The 14,939-nt window shown below is 41.3% G+C and overlaps 1 protein-coding gene across 3 annotated transcripts in view; it reads right to left on the bottom strand.

The window, feature by feature from the left end:
• Positions 1-504: 504 nt before the first annotated feature.
• Positions 505-14,939, bottom strand: part of cpeb2 (cytoplasmic polyadenylation element binding protein 2) — a 34,511-nt gene continuing 20,076 nt past the window's right edge. For 2 of the 3 annotated variants that reach the window (XM_084066355.1, XM_084066356.1), the window contains 6 exons: positions 7,921-8,094; positions 7,434-7,523; positions 5,682-5,800; positions 4,712-4,826; positions 3,306-3,487; positions 505-1,881 (listed from right to left, as the gene is read on the bottom strand). In XM_084066355.1, the coding sequence (XP_083922481.1) occupies positions 1,654-1,881; positions 3,306-3,487; positions 4,712-4,826; positions 5,682-5,800; positions 7,434-7,523; positions 7,921-8,094 (908 nt within the window). In that variant the 3' untranslated portion in view covers positions 505-1,653. Of the gene's footprint in view, positions 1,882-3,305; positions 3,488-4,711; positions 4,827-5,681; positions 5,801-7,433; positions 7,524-7,920; positions 8,095-12,902; positions 12,927-14,939 lie in introns of all 3 variants that reach the window. The other variant, XM_084066354.1, reaches the window with a different exon arrangement.

Here is a 14,939-nt window from a genome sequence, read left to right as displayed (position 1 = left end):
GCACTTTAAACTTTTTCACATTTTAACTCTTTCATGGCATTGGGGGGCCACAAGTTATCGAGTGCAGACTGCAATTCATTTTTCACAATCCTGGTTTATAGATGGCATTTAATAGAACACCTATATACGTCTACTCATATATACTCAGATATTCATATTATATATCTATATGTCATTACTGTCGGGTGGGAAACTCGTACGTCCCAAAAAAACGCAATCTTTCCAGGAAATGGAAAAAAGGGAACTTGTGTTTCAATGGATCCAACGGAGTTAAATTATTTAGTCACAAGCTCTTGACAATGGTTTTCATTGGTTAAATATTTATAAAACCTACAGACAGTGTGCCAGATCTGCTTATTATAATTTCCCAGCAAGATTCTATTTGAAAATAGCAGATCTACAAGCTCACAACGCGTCGCATCGCGACGCGTTGTGAGCTTGTAGATCGGCTATTTTCAAATAGCTGATGTACATGTTAAAGTACTCAGGTGGCCCATAGTCGCTTCTTTTGGGCTGGTTTTCCTTGACCTGGTTGCTTGTTTCTCTCACAGAATCTGGCAACACCGCCTACGGACAGTCTTATCCCACTTTCAACCTGGCATCTTAGGCATTACAGGTGAAAAGCTGTGTTGTGAGCTTGTAGATAGATGGGCTATTTTCACTAACTTTAAATATAAATACAAAAATACAACGAGGAAAAAAATAGGTCTCTAATTTATGAAGAAACACAAAAACATGAAATATGGAGATACAAGGTTTCCGCCCGACAACAACGACACACGACAATACAGCAGCAAAGCTTTTCTAATATAGCTTGGAATTATAAATGTACAGTTAATACAAACCAGATTCTATATTTTGAGGTAACATTTTATGGGTCAGTATGAGCGCAGAAGTAACCCTATAGCATCTTATTTTATTTTTTTCTCTCAATAAACTCCCTAACCAGGAGAAAAGAGCACAGAGCAACGTTAGAAAATAAGAGTTTGTTTTTTGCGGCAGAAGAGTTTATCGGTTTAAAACGCTTCCTACCACCTTTTTGCTACCTTTGGTTAATGACCTGGAGCAGGCGAGATTAGAGAATCAAGATTTTCCCAGACATGAGTGAGTGAGTGCGCGCTTCACACACTGCGGGGCGGCTAGCAGCAGACAGACAGATAGACGGACGGACGGACAGACAGACAGACAGACAGACAGACAGACAGGCTGCCCCCATGCAAAAAAACATTCTCGTATCTACCTTTAAATCTCACTTACAAAAATAATAATAATTAAAAAAACCTACAAAAATCAATCTCTTCGTATTTTTTGTTTTTTTTAGATTCGTTCTTCCGTTGTTTTTCTTCAAATCTCCTCTTTTACAAAACATTAAAGTACCACAAAAAAGAGTCGTCGAGTTGTCAGAGCCTGAGATGTGATAGGGGAGGTTTTGGTGAAAAAACTGAGGCTTGTGGTGTTTTGGCTGCTACAAAAGATATAGAGATATACGTATATACATACTGTTTAGGGTTACATACTCAATTATACTGATAGCTTAGGGTAAGAGGCAGAGCCAGGCTCTTTTTCCTGTTAACCAGGGTTTCTTTTTTTCTTTTTTTTCCTTCCTTCCTTCCCGTCTGACCGTGTGTGTATCCATCCAATGGGGAGGCGTGGCTAATTCCAGCGGAAGTGAATCTGGCGGGGCCGGTCGGCGCCCTCTTTGACCAGCGGCTTGTGGAACTCCCTGCCGGCGCGGGAGTGGATGTTGGCCCAGCAGAACTCGCAGTAGTACTGCAGGCAGGTGACGTTGGCGCAGAAGAAGGGCGCAAACTTGCCGCCGCAGCGCGCGCCCTGGCACTCGTCACACAGCTGGTCGTCCAGGACGTACGGCTTGACCTCCACCTGCAGGAGAACGGCGTGAGACACGTGGGCGTGAGTATAGGGCTTGGCCAACCGTCTCCTTGAAATAAGGAATCGTCCCTTATTTGGGACACTAAAAGACGTATCCCTACTCCCTTATTTAACTGATAAGTACACACTTTGTAGCTTATTTTTGGGGATTCAATCAATGACACACATCTTACAAGTTCAAACCGCTCATATACATATACTATAATACAGTTTGTTCACCCTCTAGACTTAATAAACTGGACCTGACTTGTCTCTGTACTTGGACCGCTTTTGTCTTTCTACACCAAATCTCTTTGCCAAAAGTCACGTTGTGAGCTTGTAGATCAGCTATTTTAGGCTAAGGTTCCCCCCAGAATATGGATGCTGGGGTTCAAGTGGTTGATATAATATACAAAAACTGTACATATATAGAGTGAGATCTTATCATTTTCTGGGCGTCCTTTGTTTTTCTTGGATATAGCAGGACAGGGAGGCCTAACATAACACTGAGAGAGCTGTGGAGGTTTCAGGCAATCCCGGTGCCAGTGTAATCTGTAATGGGGAGCAGGGCTGAACTGCATGGAGCTTTTGGAAGCACAACAACCACAGCAGCACATCACCTCACTGCCTCTACCCGGCTATGAGTGCTCAACTTGGGCATGCCAGCTACCAGGACAGGACCCAGCCTGGAGGTCATACCCCAGACCACAACGTAAGAACTATCAAACCTGGCGGTGCTTATTCAAATAATGAATCAAGATTGTTTTACTGCATTGCCTTTTTCTCTCCTCAAATGTTTCAAATTTTAGTGTACTGTACACTTTAGTTGTATAATTAATAGTTTGCAACACGGCCACCATCTTGAATATGACACTGTCTGCATCCAGCATCCAGCAGTGCCCTCTAGTGTCTGTAGCATAATGAATCTTAGCTCTGTGTGTGGAACACTGGATTATGGCTGGATGTTATGATATTAGCCTTTTGGTTGAAAAGGTTTGGTTCTCTGTGATGTAAACACACATGTTTCATTTTACAATAATGAAACATAGTGATATATAAGCATATGTTAACCGAGCATTGTGTGTCTAAAAGGGTTCAAAACATGTTTTTCATTTCAGCTCGACTTGAACCACTATTATTGTCTCTGTCGAGTGGAAACCTCAAATGTCCAAAAGTGTTACTTTTCAGGTTTCAAAAACTAAAAGTATCAAAAGTAGCAGATCTACAAGCTCACCGAGCTTCTGGAACTTTGTGTGTAGTGTGATCAAGTAGGGCATTCATTTACAACAACAATATACTTAGTTGACCGGGGTCCGCCTCGACTTTATACTAGGTCCACTAGTATTTCCTTATACACCAAATCTTATACAGAAAATAGTCGATCTACAAGCTCACAACGCGTCCGCATTGCGAGGAGGGCGGAGGGGGAAACGTACCCTCTTGTCGATGTCTCCATGCTGCAGTTGGACAAATCTGGCGCTGATGGCAGCGATGTAACTCTGCTGATTGGAGAAGGCCACGCGGCCCGCCCCCTTGGGGTACTTGAGCTCCGGGTCGGTGTCGATTCCGGCGTAGCACACGCCTCCGTAGAGACGGTCCATTATCATGGCCAGCTCAACTAGAGAGAGAGAGAGACAGAGAGAGAGAGAGAGAGAGACAGAGAGAGAGAGAGAGAGAGAGAACCATAGAGGAGGAGAAAGAAGGAAGAGGAGCGGGGGAGGTGAGGTAGAGAAACAAGAGGAGACTGTCAATATAATTGCATTGGTGGAAGGAATCGCGCCGCATTTCACAATTCATGCTGTGAAAGAACAGAGGGCAACACAATCATAGAATCCATGCTGTACAAACATAATAGCTCAAACATAAAAATATCATCTATAGATTTAAAAAAAACAATTGCGGGGTAGTGACAGAGCTGTAGACTTGAGATTTTTAGTTAGATTTAAAGCTCCTTACACACTGGGAACATTTATTTTGTGCGATTCATTCACACTAATTTGACCTGCTGTATTGACATGATGATGAGGACATCTCGCGGTTATAATGAGATGCTGAAGCGACGTCATTCCTTTTCAAAACGAGGTACATTTTTACAGCGAACACCCAGGATCAATAGCATATTCAAAGAACGACGCAACTTCAAACATATCAATATGACAGGCCCAGTGTACTGCTTTGTGTAGTACCAGTTCTGTCTTTCTGTAGCGTTAGCTTAGCGTAGCGTTGGTAACTGGCTGGGCACTGGGCTGGCTGCTAAACTGTCGTGGACATTCGATTATGGCGATCGGTAGAGATGGAGACCTGAGACTTTAGAGTCCTGAACGTGAGTCAGGTGTTAGGTCAGGACCAATCAGGACTTGAGACTAGAAATACTCAGAGTAATGATGTGTGAGTCAGCATCTCCAGCTGATATGGTGAAAACATTTTTATGTATCACACAGACACCCACATTCACATGAACCCACATTTAAACCACAAGAATATATGCTAATGCTAAGTTAGTTTTTCAACTGTTAACATTGTTAGGATATTCTCTACCTCAGTGGTTCTCAAAGTGGGGTCCGGGGACCCCCAGGAGTCCTTATGGGTCTGTAACTCTGGGAGTGTACAAATGGAGACCAAATGGACCCTCACGGGTCCATTTGGTCTCCATTTGTACACTCCCAGAGTTAGGATTTCATAGCGTAGACTGGGGTCCCACCAGAGTTAGAAAATGGTACAGTATCAACTTTGCATATCAAACTGAGGGTCCTTTGAGAACCACTGCTCTTCCTGTTCTCACCCACAATTATTCATAAAGTCTTATTTTGTATAAGTTTTTTTTTAAACCAGGTGTATTTACTTGCTCTCAGGGGGCGGGGCACGCCTCCCACAAAGATGGTCTTGCGGGGGTCGAGGGGCTGGGAGCCGTCCATCACAAAGTCACTGTCACTCAGGTTCCAGGGTCGAATCTGGACCTGCAGACATACAGTAGAAATGATACTCAGTTACCACTCTCTGCAAAACAACACTATGAATGAATCAATCAATGAATCAATCAATGAATCAATCAATGAATCAATCAATCAATCAATCAATCAATAACCACTAGTTCTGTCACCCTCATGACATTTTAGTTGAACCATTATTTGTCATACAAATCATTTGTGACTAACAATTTCATTGTGTATTTGGCATTGAACATTGGCACATATACAGTATAACAAATAATTGTGATTATTTCAAATAATTACGATCAGGTAAATGTAATAATTGTGTTTGATTAAAATTATGTTTAATTCCTTGCATTCGATTGGTTATTTTTAGATTAGCGTTATTCTATTTAGAAAAGCCTCCTGTGGACAGGTGTTGAAAATTAGCACTTGTGCTAGAATACTCAAACAACGCATTTGGTCCAATGTAATCTCTCAAGACAGATTCAGACTGGGTGTAATTGTGATGCCATCGCAAATAAAAAAGAACATGGGAAGATCAGTGAGTTTTTATTCCTCCATATGCCTTAAAAGAACAAACGTTTCGGCTATCCAGCCTTTATCAGTGTATGACACTGTTAAAAACCCCTTTGGGGCTAGGGATAGGAGTTTGTAACATGTAACTGGCTGGATAGCTGAAATGTTTGTTCTTTAAGGCATATAGAGAAATAAAAACTCACTGATCTTGCCACTCTAAGTGCGACCCATCACTTGCCAAATGTCATTGTTTTGAGAGGACAACGCACCAGAGGAGTCAGAGCGCCGTGGTAACAAAAGGTTTAAATAAAATAAACATACACATAAACATAAGGTCCTAATCAGCACAGGGGGGGAACTCACAGGTTTGTCCTTGATGGTGGGGCTGGAGACACACAGGTAGAGCTTGCCGTCCTCCTCCATGCAGGCCTCGATCAGAGCCTGCACTGAGCTCTCCTCCTGGAACAGTAGGAAGGCGTAGCCTGGGCAAACACATGGACACACACACACACACACACAGCCTTTACAACCCACGCAGTTACATGGATTACAGCTAAATACAATCTCACCGCTGAAATAATGTGTATGACCAAGTCCTATTATGTGATTTGTGAAACAAGTGGGACAGGAGCCACGCCCCCACACTAGCGCTGATTCTTAAACCCCCCCAGACCAACCTACGTACCATGGGCGACCGGGCCTTCTGCCCGGCCGCCCCCGAACCGCGGAGCCCCCTCCCTGCCCACCTGAGAACACCACAGTCGGTTGACTCTTTTAAGAGCAGACTAAAGACCTACCTTTTTAACAAAGCATTTTTTTAGCTACACTGGTTTTACCTCTAGGCTTTATGGCCTCATGTTTTAAATGTTTTGTTTCAGTTTGTTAGGTGCTTTTTCTAATGGTGTTTTTTATGCGATTGCAATTGCCTATTATAGCACCTGGAGATTTTCACAAATGTAAAGTGCATTATAAATAAAATCCATTATTATGATGTTTTAGTAAAAGTGTGCCTGCTGTTCTACATACTGCCAACAAGGTGAAGAAATCACAGATAGAGGTTTCAACCTTTGCTTTAGTCACATTTAGTCTCTTTTCAAAAGACTTTTCATTGCTTAAATATTTATAAAACGCACACATAGACGCATTCATTTCTGAAAAATCACAAAAAGTTGAAATATGGCAATAGGGTTAAGGTTAGGTTTCTGCCTGACTGCCACGATATGCTCTGTAAACATACACGTATGTAATTTAGTTTGGTATGTATTTTGGTGCCAGAAATATATCCAAAATACCTGGTTCCTATATACTGTACTGTGTCCAATGTACTGTATCACACATGTCTGGAGTATATCCAGAGTACATTTTCTTAGGCATATGTTTTCAACATCACAGGAGCAGGTGCAACGAGACAATACATTTAATATGTAATTTATTATTACAGGAGGCGAGCAGCTGCAACATCATAGTGCTAGGTGATTATTTATTTATTCATAAAATAATAACTGAACAATACTCGTTCCATTTCTTCATGTCTACAAAAGTTAATTATTTCAAATCCAGTTGGTTTCAGTCTGCACAATGTTGTACGATATGTACAACATTCAGCTGACAGAGACGATATGTGTCGATATGTAGGTGGACATGTAGGTGGAAATCTCATATGCCCAAAACCGTTACTTTTCAGGATTCAAATTCAAAAACAGAATATATGGAGAAACTAGATGTCTGGCTGACAATGATACAACAGTTACTGAACATATCTAGAGCAGAATTTGTCCTAGTTATGACTACAAAGACCACGATCCCTAGATGTGCCATATTTGCTCAGAATTGTTTTTTTGTAGAGACAAAAAACACCAGCTGTCTACCTTTTTGCCTGGCATAGAGTGAAATAATCGAAACTGAAACATCAACTATTTCAATAACTCAACTGAAACCAAACCGAACACTCAGATGCAGATTCCATGCATCAGCCTCAATGTTACATGTTCTGGCCAATTCTTTTTATATTTTGAAATATATATTTGCCATGAGTTGGTGATATAATGACACATAATTGAGGCCAACAGTGTTAGCCCATTTTCAGCATCACAAAGGCTCTCTCAACAAATGTACCTTTAGGGGGAAAGTAGGACTTGCTCTCTGCTTTGTGAGGCCAGTCCACCACCAGGTGACCAAAACGACGGAAACTTGAGGTGATTTCATCTTAATGACGATGGAAGACAGGAACAACACACAGAGAGAGAGAGAGAGAGAGAGAGAGAGAGAGAGAGAGAGAGAGAGAGAGAGAGTCAGACAAGCTAATAAGAGTATCTAAATTGAGAATCTCATTACATTGCCATCAGAATCAGGGCTGCAACCAAAAAATATTAGTATTTTAATTATCAATCTACAAGGTGAATTAATTTACACATTAAAGTAGAAAATTATAGCAAATGCTCATCAAAAGTTATCTGAACCCAGACATCTTGAAAAGTAATATGTTTATCCAGTGGAAAAAAACATAATATTTCATGGCAAAGACAAGCCTTCGATTACTGACATTTTATTTAATTTCAATAATCAGAATCAGAATCATCATAATCAGAATGCCTCCTCTCACCTTCATCTATGTCCGGGGGCAGGCCGCCCACAAACACCTTGCGCGAGAAGCGCTCGATGCGCTCGCCGTTCTGGTGCGGGTAGCAGTTGGGGGAGCCCAGCACCCCAGGAACACCCTGGTTGCCGTGGCCGTCGTCAAGGAGATTGTCATCGATAGGGAAGAGAGAGGAGCGTCCTGATTGGATGGAAAAGGAGACACACGGTGAGACCGGCAACAAGGATCAAACATCACACATTGTTGCTGTCTGGCAGAAACCTTGTATCTCCATTATTTCCGTTTCCCCCCCGTAAATTAATGCCCTACTTGTGTGACACTGTGACACAAGAGTAAACAAAATAGTCGATCTACTACAGTAGCTCAAGACGCGTCACGATGTAACGCATTATGAGCTTGTAGATCTGCTATTCTCGCCATTTTGGAAAGAAAGTGAAACTGGTTAAAGTCTGGGTTTTATAAATATTGAACCATTGAAAAGCATTAAACACAAGCTTGTGACTAAATAAAGACGGATCCACTAGACCACAGGTTCTTTTTTCCATTTCCCGAAAAGCAATGGTTTTAGACATACTGTAACAAGGTTTCCAGCCTGCATGAAGGAGGTGTTAAAACAGAACAAGTCCTGCTGTTAACCCGTTCAAACCGGGAACGCATCCGTGTCACCACTTAGACCATATCTTATACTTTGGATATTCAAAAATAGCAGATCTACAATCTATAATATTTGAAAAATCTTGAACATTTGTGTAAATATTTGAATATATACTTTTTTTTTTTACTCAAATCTTTGCTTCTGGGGGGTCCCTGGAACAAAATATTTTGAGATGGGGGTCTGCGGCCAAATACATATAATTCTGGGTGGTCCTTGACATTAAAAAGTTGGAGCAACACTGCGATATTATGATTTAGAAGACATTAGTAGAATCCCCCAGAAGCAAAGATTTGAGTTAATGTTCGCTTTCAAAAATATATATATTGAAAAATTTGCACACATTTTCACGATTTTTCAAAAATAGCAGATCTACCAGCTCATAGCGCGGCACTCGGTGCCGCGCTATGAGCTTGTATATCTGCTATTTTTGAATAGCCCAAAGAAATCTAGAATGACACAGATGCGTTCCCGGTCTTAATGGGCTAAAGGGAGGCAGGAGCGGCGGTGCAGAGGACAGGACGTGCATATAAGATCACGTGCGCGCGGTGCCTTCACTGCGGCACTGCATGTGTTGGGTAGGCGGTGAGATAAAAGCAACGAGCTTAAAAAAGTGATGGAAGGATTATAGGGTCCAATCTCGTATTTAACGGTCCGAGTCTGCGGCACGCAATCATGTAGCCTATGCACCAAGGACAGTGTATAACACATAGATAGATAGAGAGCAGGTGCACGCAGGATAAAATCCTCAGTGTTTATTTTTTTTTATCCATTTATAACTCTGAGAGTGTAAAAATGTAAAAAAAAAAAAAAATGACTGAGTATTTACAATCGATTGATCTGACCACTTAACACGGCAGCCAAACGGCCGCCGTGTTAAGTGGTCAGATGGGTGGGCCGCGTGCATTTTCAGAGCATGATTATTTTAATCATCAATCAATCGATTGTGTTCAGGGCAGGAACCCGTTTTTGTAACTATACCTTTCAGGACGGGAACCCCTTTTGGGGTTGTTGTTGTTGCTATGTACAGTATCCATAGCAACATACTTTTCTTTATATTTTTGAGTTTAAGTTTTTCAGAAAACTTCAAAAAGGTCAGGATTTAGGCGTTATTAGAATCAAACACAGTGAAAAAACAATATTCAGCGAATTAAGGAAAAGATACCATGTCATTTTTTCTTTTATGTTCTTATATTTTTCTGTATATTAATGTTATTTCATCATAAAAATGTTTAGGGTTTTGCCGATAACGAGGGGCCCACTTGCAATAAGGCTGTGGCCCCACCGGTTGGTAATGTCTTCTGTAGAGACACAAATAAATGCTGTTAATGCTGTTGAGACGACAGGGGGGCTGAGGTGTGCTTGCATAGAGCCGAGGTGTGGTTGGCATGGCGACCATGAGGTAAACCGAAGCCTTAAGCACGGCTGCACATGATCATGGGTGGAAAAAGAGTACTAGAGTATCCCACTCCAGTAGATGTACTGTTAAGTATTACTCGGGTAGAAGTAAAGATTACTTGCACTCAAGTAAAAGTACAAATGTATAGCTAAGTGGAAGACTATTGTGAGTAACAGTTATTTAGTTACATATCGTCCCATATGTCCTAAATTGTTACTTTTTAGGATTCAATTAAAAAAATACTAAAATAGCAGATCTACAAGCTCAAAACACGTCGCTTGGCGCATCGTTTCGAGCTTGTAGATCTGCTACTTTTGATGCTCTTGTGTGACGCTGTAGTATGATCAAGTAGGGCCTTCATTTATGAAAAAACACAAAAAGTTAGAATATGGAGATGCCCATGTATCTGCCCGACAGCAACGATATGGTCTATATTATGATGAATACATCCTGCCAACCAGTCTCTCTCTCCAGTTCACTGATGCTCTCTAAAGCGGTGAGCATCTTTTCTTTATAACGCTGAATTCACACCAGCAATGGCCTTGTTTCGTTTCCGCGTTCTGAGAAAGCAGCGAGGATCTATGGAGAGGAGCGCCCGCTGTTTTCCCCACCATGAGGAATAAGACCACCGCGAGGAGGTGGACCCAAGAAAAACGTGCGGCAAAGTTGAGAAAATTTCAATATTGCCTCTGCCGCAGGGCGGCACGTCAGAGAGCGGCAGCCAACCAGAAGAGCGCTAGTGCTCTTAAGTAGGCGTGGTATAGGCGTACACACTTGACGTCACTTGAGATGGACAGAAACGGACTACTGTATAACAAATTTGTAAGTTTTAAACTAGCAGTTGTAGATGTGAAATTAATCAGGATTGAGCAACAACTCAGGCTATTTCTTACCTAAAATGTCATATATCATTTACAAACAAGCTGCCAGAGATGAGCAACTAGCGTCTATACCAGTGGTTCTCAGGGTGTGGTCCAGGGACCCCCAGGGGGTTCCCCAGCGAAATTATTGATAATTAGAAACTAAATGAACCCTTACAGTTCTGTAACTCTGACAGTGTACAAATGGAACCAAATGGACCCTTACGGGTCCATTTGGTTCCATTTGTACACTGTCAGAGTTATGAGGGTCTGTGGCCTAATGCACACAAAACTGGGGGCCGGGGGGGTCCTTGAAATGAAAAGGTTTGAGACCCACTGGCCTGTGCCTCTCCTCCCTGCCTGTGCGCTCTGAGCATGCAGAGCCCTCGCTGGACCACAGCTCCCTTATTTACGAGGGTGTCACTCATAGCTCGGACACGCCTATTCAGACAGATTTATCGGGGCTGCGGACATTTGCTCGCCTCTGCTGGCGTGTGGATTCAGTGTAAGAATGCTTTCTCAAAGACTGACTTACGAGAGAAAACAGGTTAAAAGCACATTTCCATAGAACGTTCTCCTGACATGACAGCATAACTGCACGCTGCTCCGTCATTCTTAAGCCTGATTTATGCTCTGTCGCACGATGGTTTTCGATGGTGTCGGAAATACTGTAGCAGACCTACAAGCTCACAATGCATCGCATCCATAACACGTTGTGAGCTTGTAGGTCTGCCATTTTCTATGCGTGACACCATCGTACGACGAATCAGGCTATGGAGTCGGCACACTGTTTTTAGCTCCCGCTGTTTATTGCAGATCACCTTTGGATCCCTAAAGGATGTAAATCAGGATAAATATACACCAGCGTATCCTGATGAAAATCCTTTAGGGATGGAAACACTGATCTGCACTAAACAGCGGGAGCTAACAACACAACGGTGTGTGGATTCTATTTTTATCTTTATGCTGATGCTATGTTTGTCCTGCACCTGATCACCAGAGAGGATGAGCATTAGGGGTGCAAAGGTTAATGATCGATTATAAATGATCAATTATCGACAATAATTGATAAATTAATCAAATGATCTATAAATAATCTATCCCTATTTTAGGCATTTCATTATCGGCAAAAGGTTTCAAAAACGTTCAAAAATATTGAAAAGAGCAGATCTACAAGCTGACAAGTAGAACGGCTATTTTCAGTATGGTGTCATTGTGCGATGAGGTGTGAAATATAAAAAAAATACTCAAGTAAAAGTAGAATGACTGATTTAGAAGTACATCAACAAGCTCAACAGAGACTTTGCATGGAAAGATTGTACAGTTTAGTTCTCTTTCTCTAGCATGGCTGAGCAGGTAAAGCATCGGTAAAGCATGACTTTTACTTTATGACATTATTGTTCCACCGTGACTTGATTACAAGACGCAGTAATTAGACACCAAATGATTACATTTATGTTGTTGATATATGTTATATACATACCATAGCAATATTGATACATGGGCATTCTAAGCATTCCATGAAAGGCCTCTATTACAGTAAAGTGTAATTACTTTCCACTTCAGACACAGTAGAATGTAATGATTATGTTCACCAATTTTGAGATTTCCCATTGGGTGCATAAGATTAGTATATATACCATAATGCAACAGTCCCATAAGCTGTGTAATTACAGAGCAGAAGAGGGTAGTTTGCAGTTGGGTAGCAGTCGATGCACTAGCATAGCATGGAATCAGTGGTGGACAAAGTGTATACTCAAGTAAATACTCAAGTATTCCAAAGTACATATTACAAAGTACATTTTCGTTTTAATATCAATGTATTGCTGTAATGCAAAATGACCTAAAAAGGTTTTAAGTTTGCGTCCTAAGAGTCTTTCCTAAGAAATGTAGTGGAGTCAAAAGTTTAATACTTCTATTTGAGATGTAGCAGAGTGAAAGTCATAAGTTTGTTGTAATAAATAAAGAATACTCCAAAAAATGCACAGTAAATGTACTTATAGTTACTGTCCACCACTGCATGGGAGATAAGCGAAGCCACGGTAACACAACACAACACATAAAGAGCTGCATTTACCTCTGCGTCGCCCATAGCTCCTGGCTGCATGTAAACAAAACAACACAAGTTTAAGCTGTGGAGATTGTTTGTTGTCATTACAGTGTTAAATTAACTCTGAGAGAGTGTACAAATGGAACCAAATGGACCCTTTATGGGTCCATTTGGTTCCATTTGTACACTCTCTCAGAGTTAATTTACAACACAGAACTTATTTTGATGAATAACACGTTATTTTATCCATCCAACAGTAGGTTGGAGGTTGTCTCCCTCCCTATACTCTTCCATTGTGACATTAAGACCCCTGGTGTACTGGTAGGGTAGGACACACAACGTACTGGTTGACATGTAGTACTGCCCGAAGCTCATAATCCTAATATCTCCCTTGACTGCCCTGTTGGACGAGTGGTAGAAATGTGGTCTATTTCATGCGGGACACCTGGGTTCGAATCCCGGGTAGGATCATAAACGTTACGGATTACAGCTTTAAATGAACACTCAGATACGCAGATATACTGTAACTGTATGTACTACACAGGTAGCCCTGAACCTGCCACCATGTTGACAACCACATCATCACAATGTTATGTCACACAGAAATTGTACCTTAAATTGCCTAAACTGTATGTTAACCACTTAAACCCCAGGCCAGTATCTGTATTGTGGGTAAAGCTTTTGCAGGAAAATAGCAGATCGACAAGCTCACAACGCGTCACAAGCTTGTCGATCAGCTATTTTCAGTGAAAGCTTTCCCCCGAAATAACAGAAAACTGAAAATACACTAATATAGAACCCTGAGGGACTCCGGTCAACCATATAGGGTTTAAGTGGTTAAATTGACATTATGGTCTAAACCAGTGTTCCTCACATGAGGGTAGGGAGGTACTACTGTACGTGAGAGAAGGTGTCAAATGGAAAATGTTATTCTATTCCTATGTTTAATGATAACACCTTGATACACTTTGCATGAAACTGCTGATCTGCAAAGTGTTAAACCAAACGTAATAAAAAACATGACTAGCAAAGCTGTTATCGAACAGAAATAAATACTTATTTGCCTTTATGCTGTTTTATTTTGAACACGTGGACATCAAAACTGGACTTACTGAAATGTTACGGCCACAGTTTAAAATACTTCTGCTCAGGAGGCACCATTTCTTACAGTATGTGTAATGTTATATTCTTCTAACGGTGGGTTATCATTCACAGCATGAATGCTACGTAGCATCATGTTAGCTGCTAAAGGCTGTACTTGGATTCAGAAATCAGGGAAATGGGGCATTGGAGCAAAAAACATTATGAGAGCCGCCGGTCTAAACAATAATAAACTAAACCCATAATAACTCGTCTTGTACGCTGAATACCACCTGGATGTCACAAACGCTCCACTCCAATCATCTCAAATCAAACGCTAAGAATCATTTCCAAATATGATTTCATCCCCTGCCCTTGTGAAATTGTTACATAACGTGATTATTGTCGCCGACGTGACGGTGACGTGTGGGAAAAAGAGGGGTCTACAGCGTACTACAGAGGAATTCTAAACGGGCTGTTAGGCTACAGCCCCTGTGAAGGTGAGCTGGAGGACAATGACAATCTGCTTTTCACAGGCGGCAAATAACATCCTGCATGTGACATAATGCAGCTTCTGAGGATTCAGAACAACGGGCCGCTCAAAGTCAAACAGTGATGATTTTGTCGACTAAAACTATTCAGAAAAAAATTCTGTTGACTACCTTTTTTCACTGACGAAAACTAAATAAAAACTAAGCTATGATGACTAAAACTATGACTACATATACTGACAATTTTGTCAACAAATAGAGATTAGACTAAAATGTTTGTGAGGGACTAGTGGAGAAGAGATCCAGTAGAACTAAGACAAGTCATCATGGTTGCGCGCGGGTGTCACAGACCGAAAATAGCCGATCTACAAGCTCACTGTAGATCAGCTATTTTCGGCATGCATGCAAGTGAAAATCATTTCGATGCCATCACGGCCCGCCAGAAATGAATTTTAGTTGACTAAATCAACTGTAAAGTCAAACATGAAACAAA

The sequence above is a fragment of the Gymnoscopelus microlampas genome (genome assembly GCF_963454915.1).
Source record: "Gymnoscopelus microlampas genome assembly, chromosome: 9".
Taxonomy (NCBI): Eukaryota; Metazoa; Chordata; class Actinopteri; order Myctophiformes; family Myctophidae; genus Gymnoscopelus; species Gymnoscopelus microlampas.
This window is presented reverse-complemented; position numbering and strand designations above follow the sequence as displayed.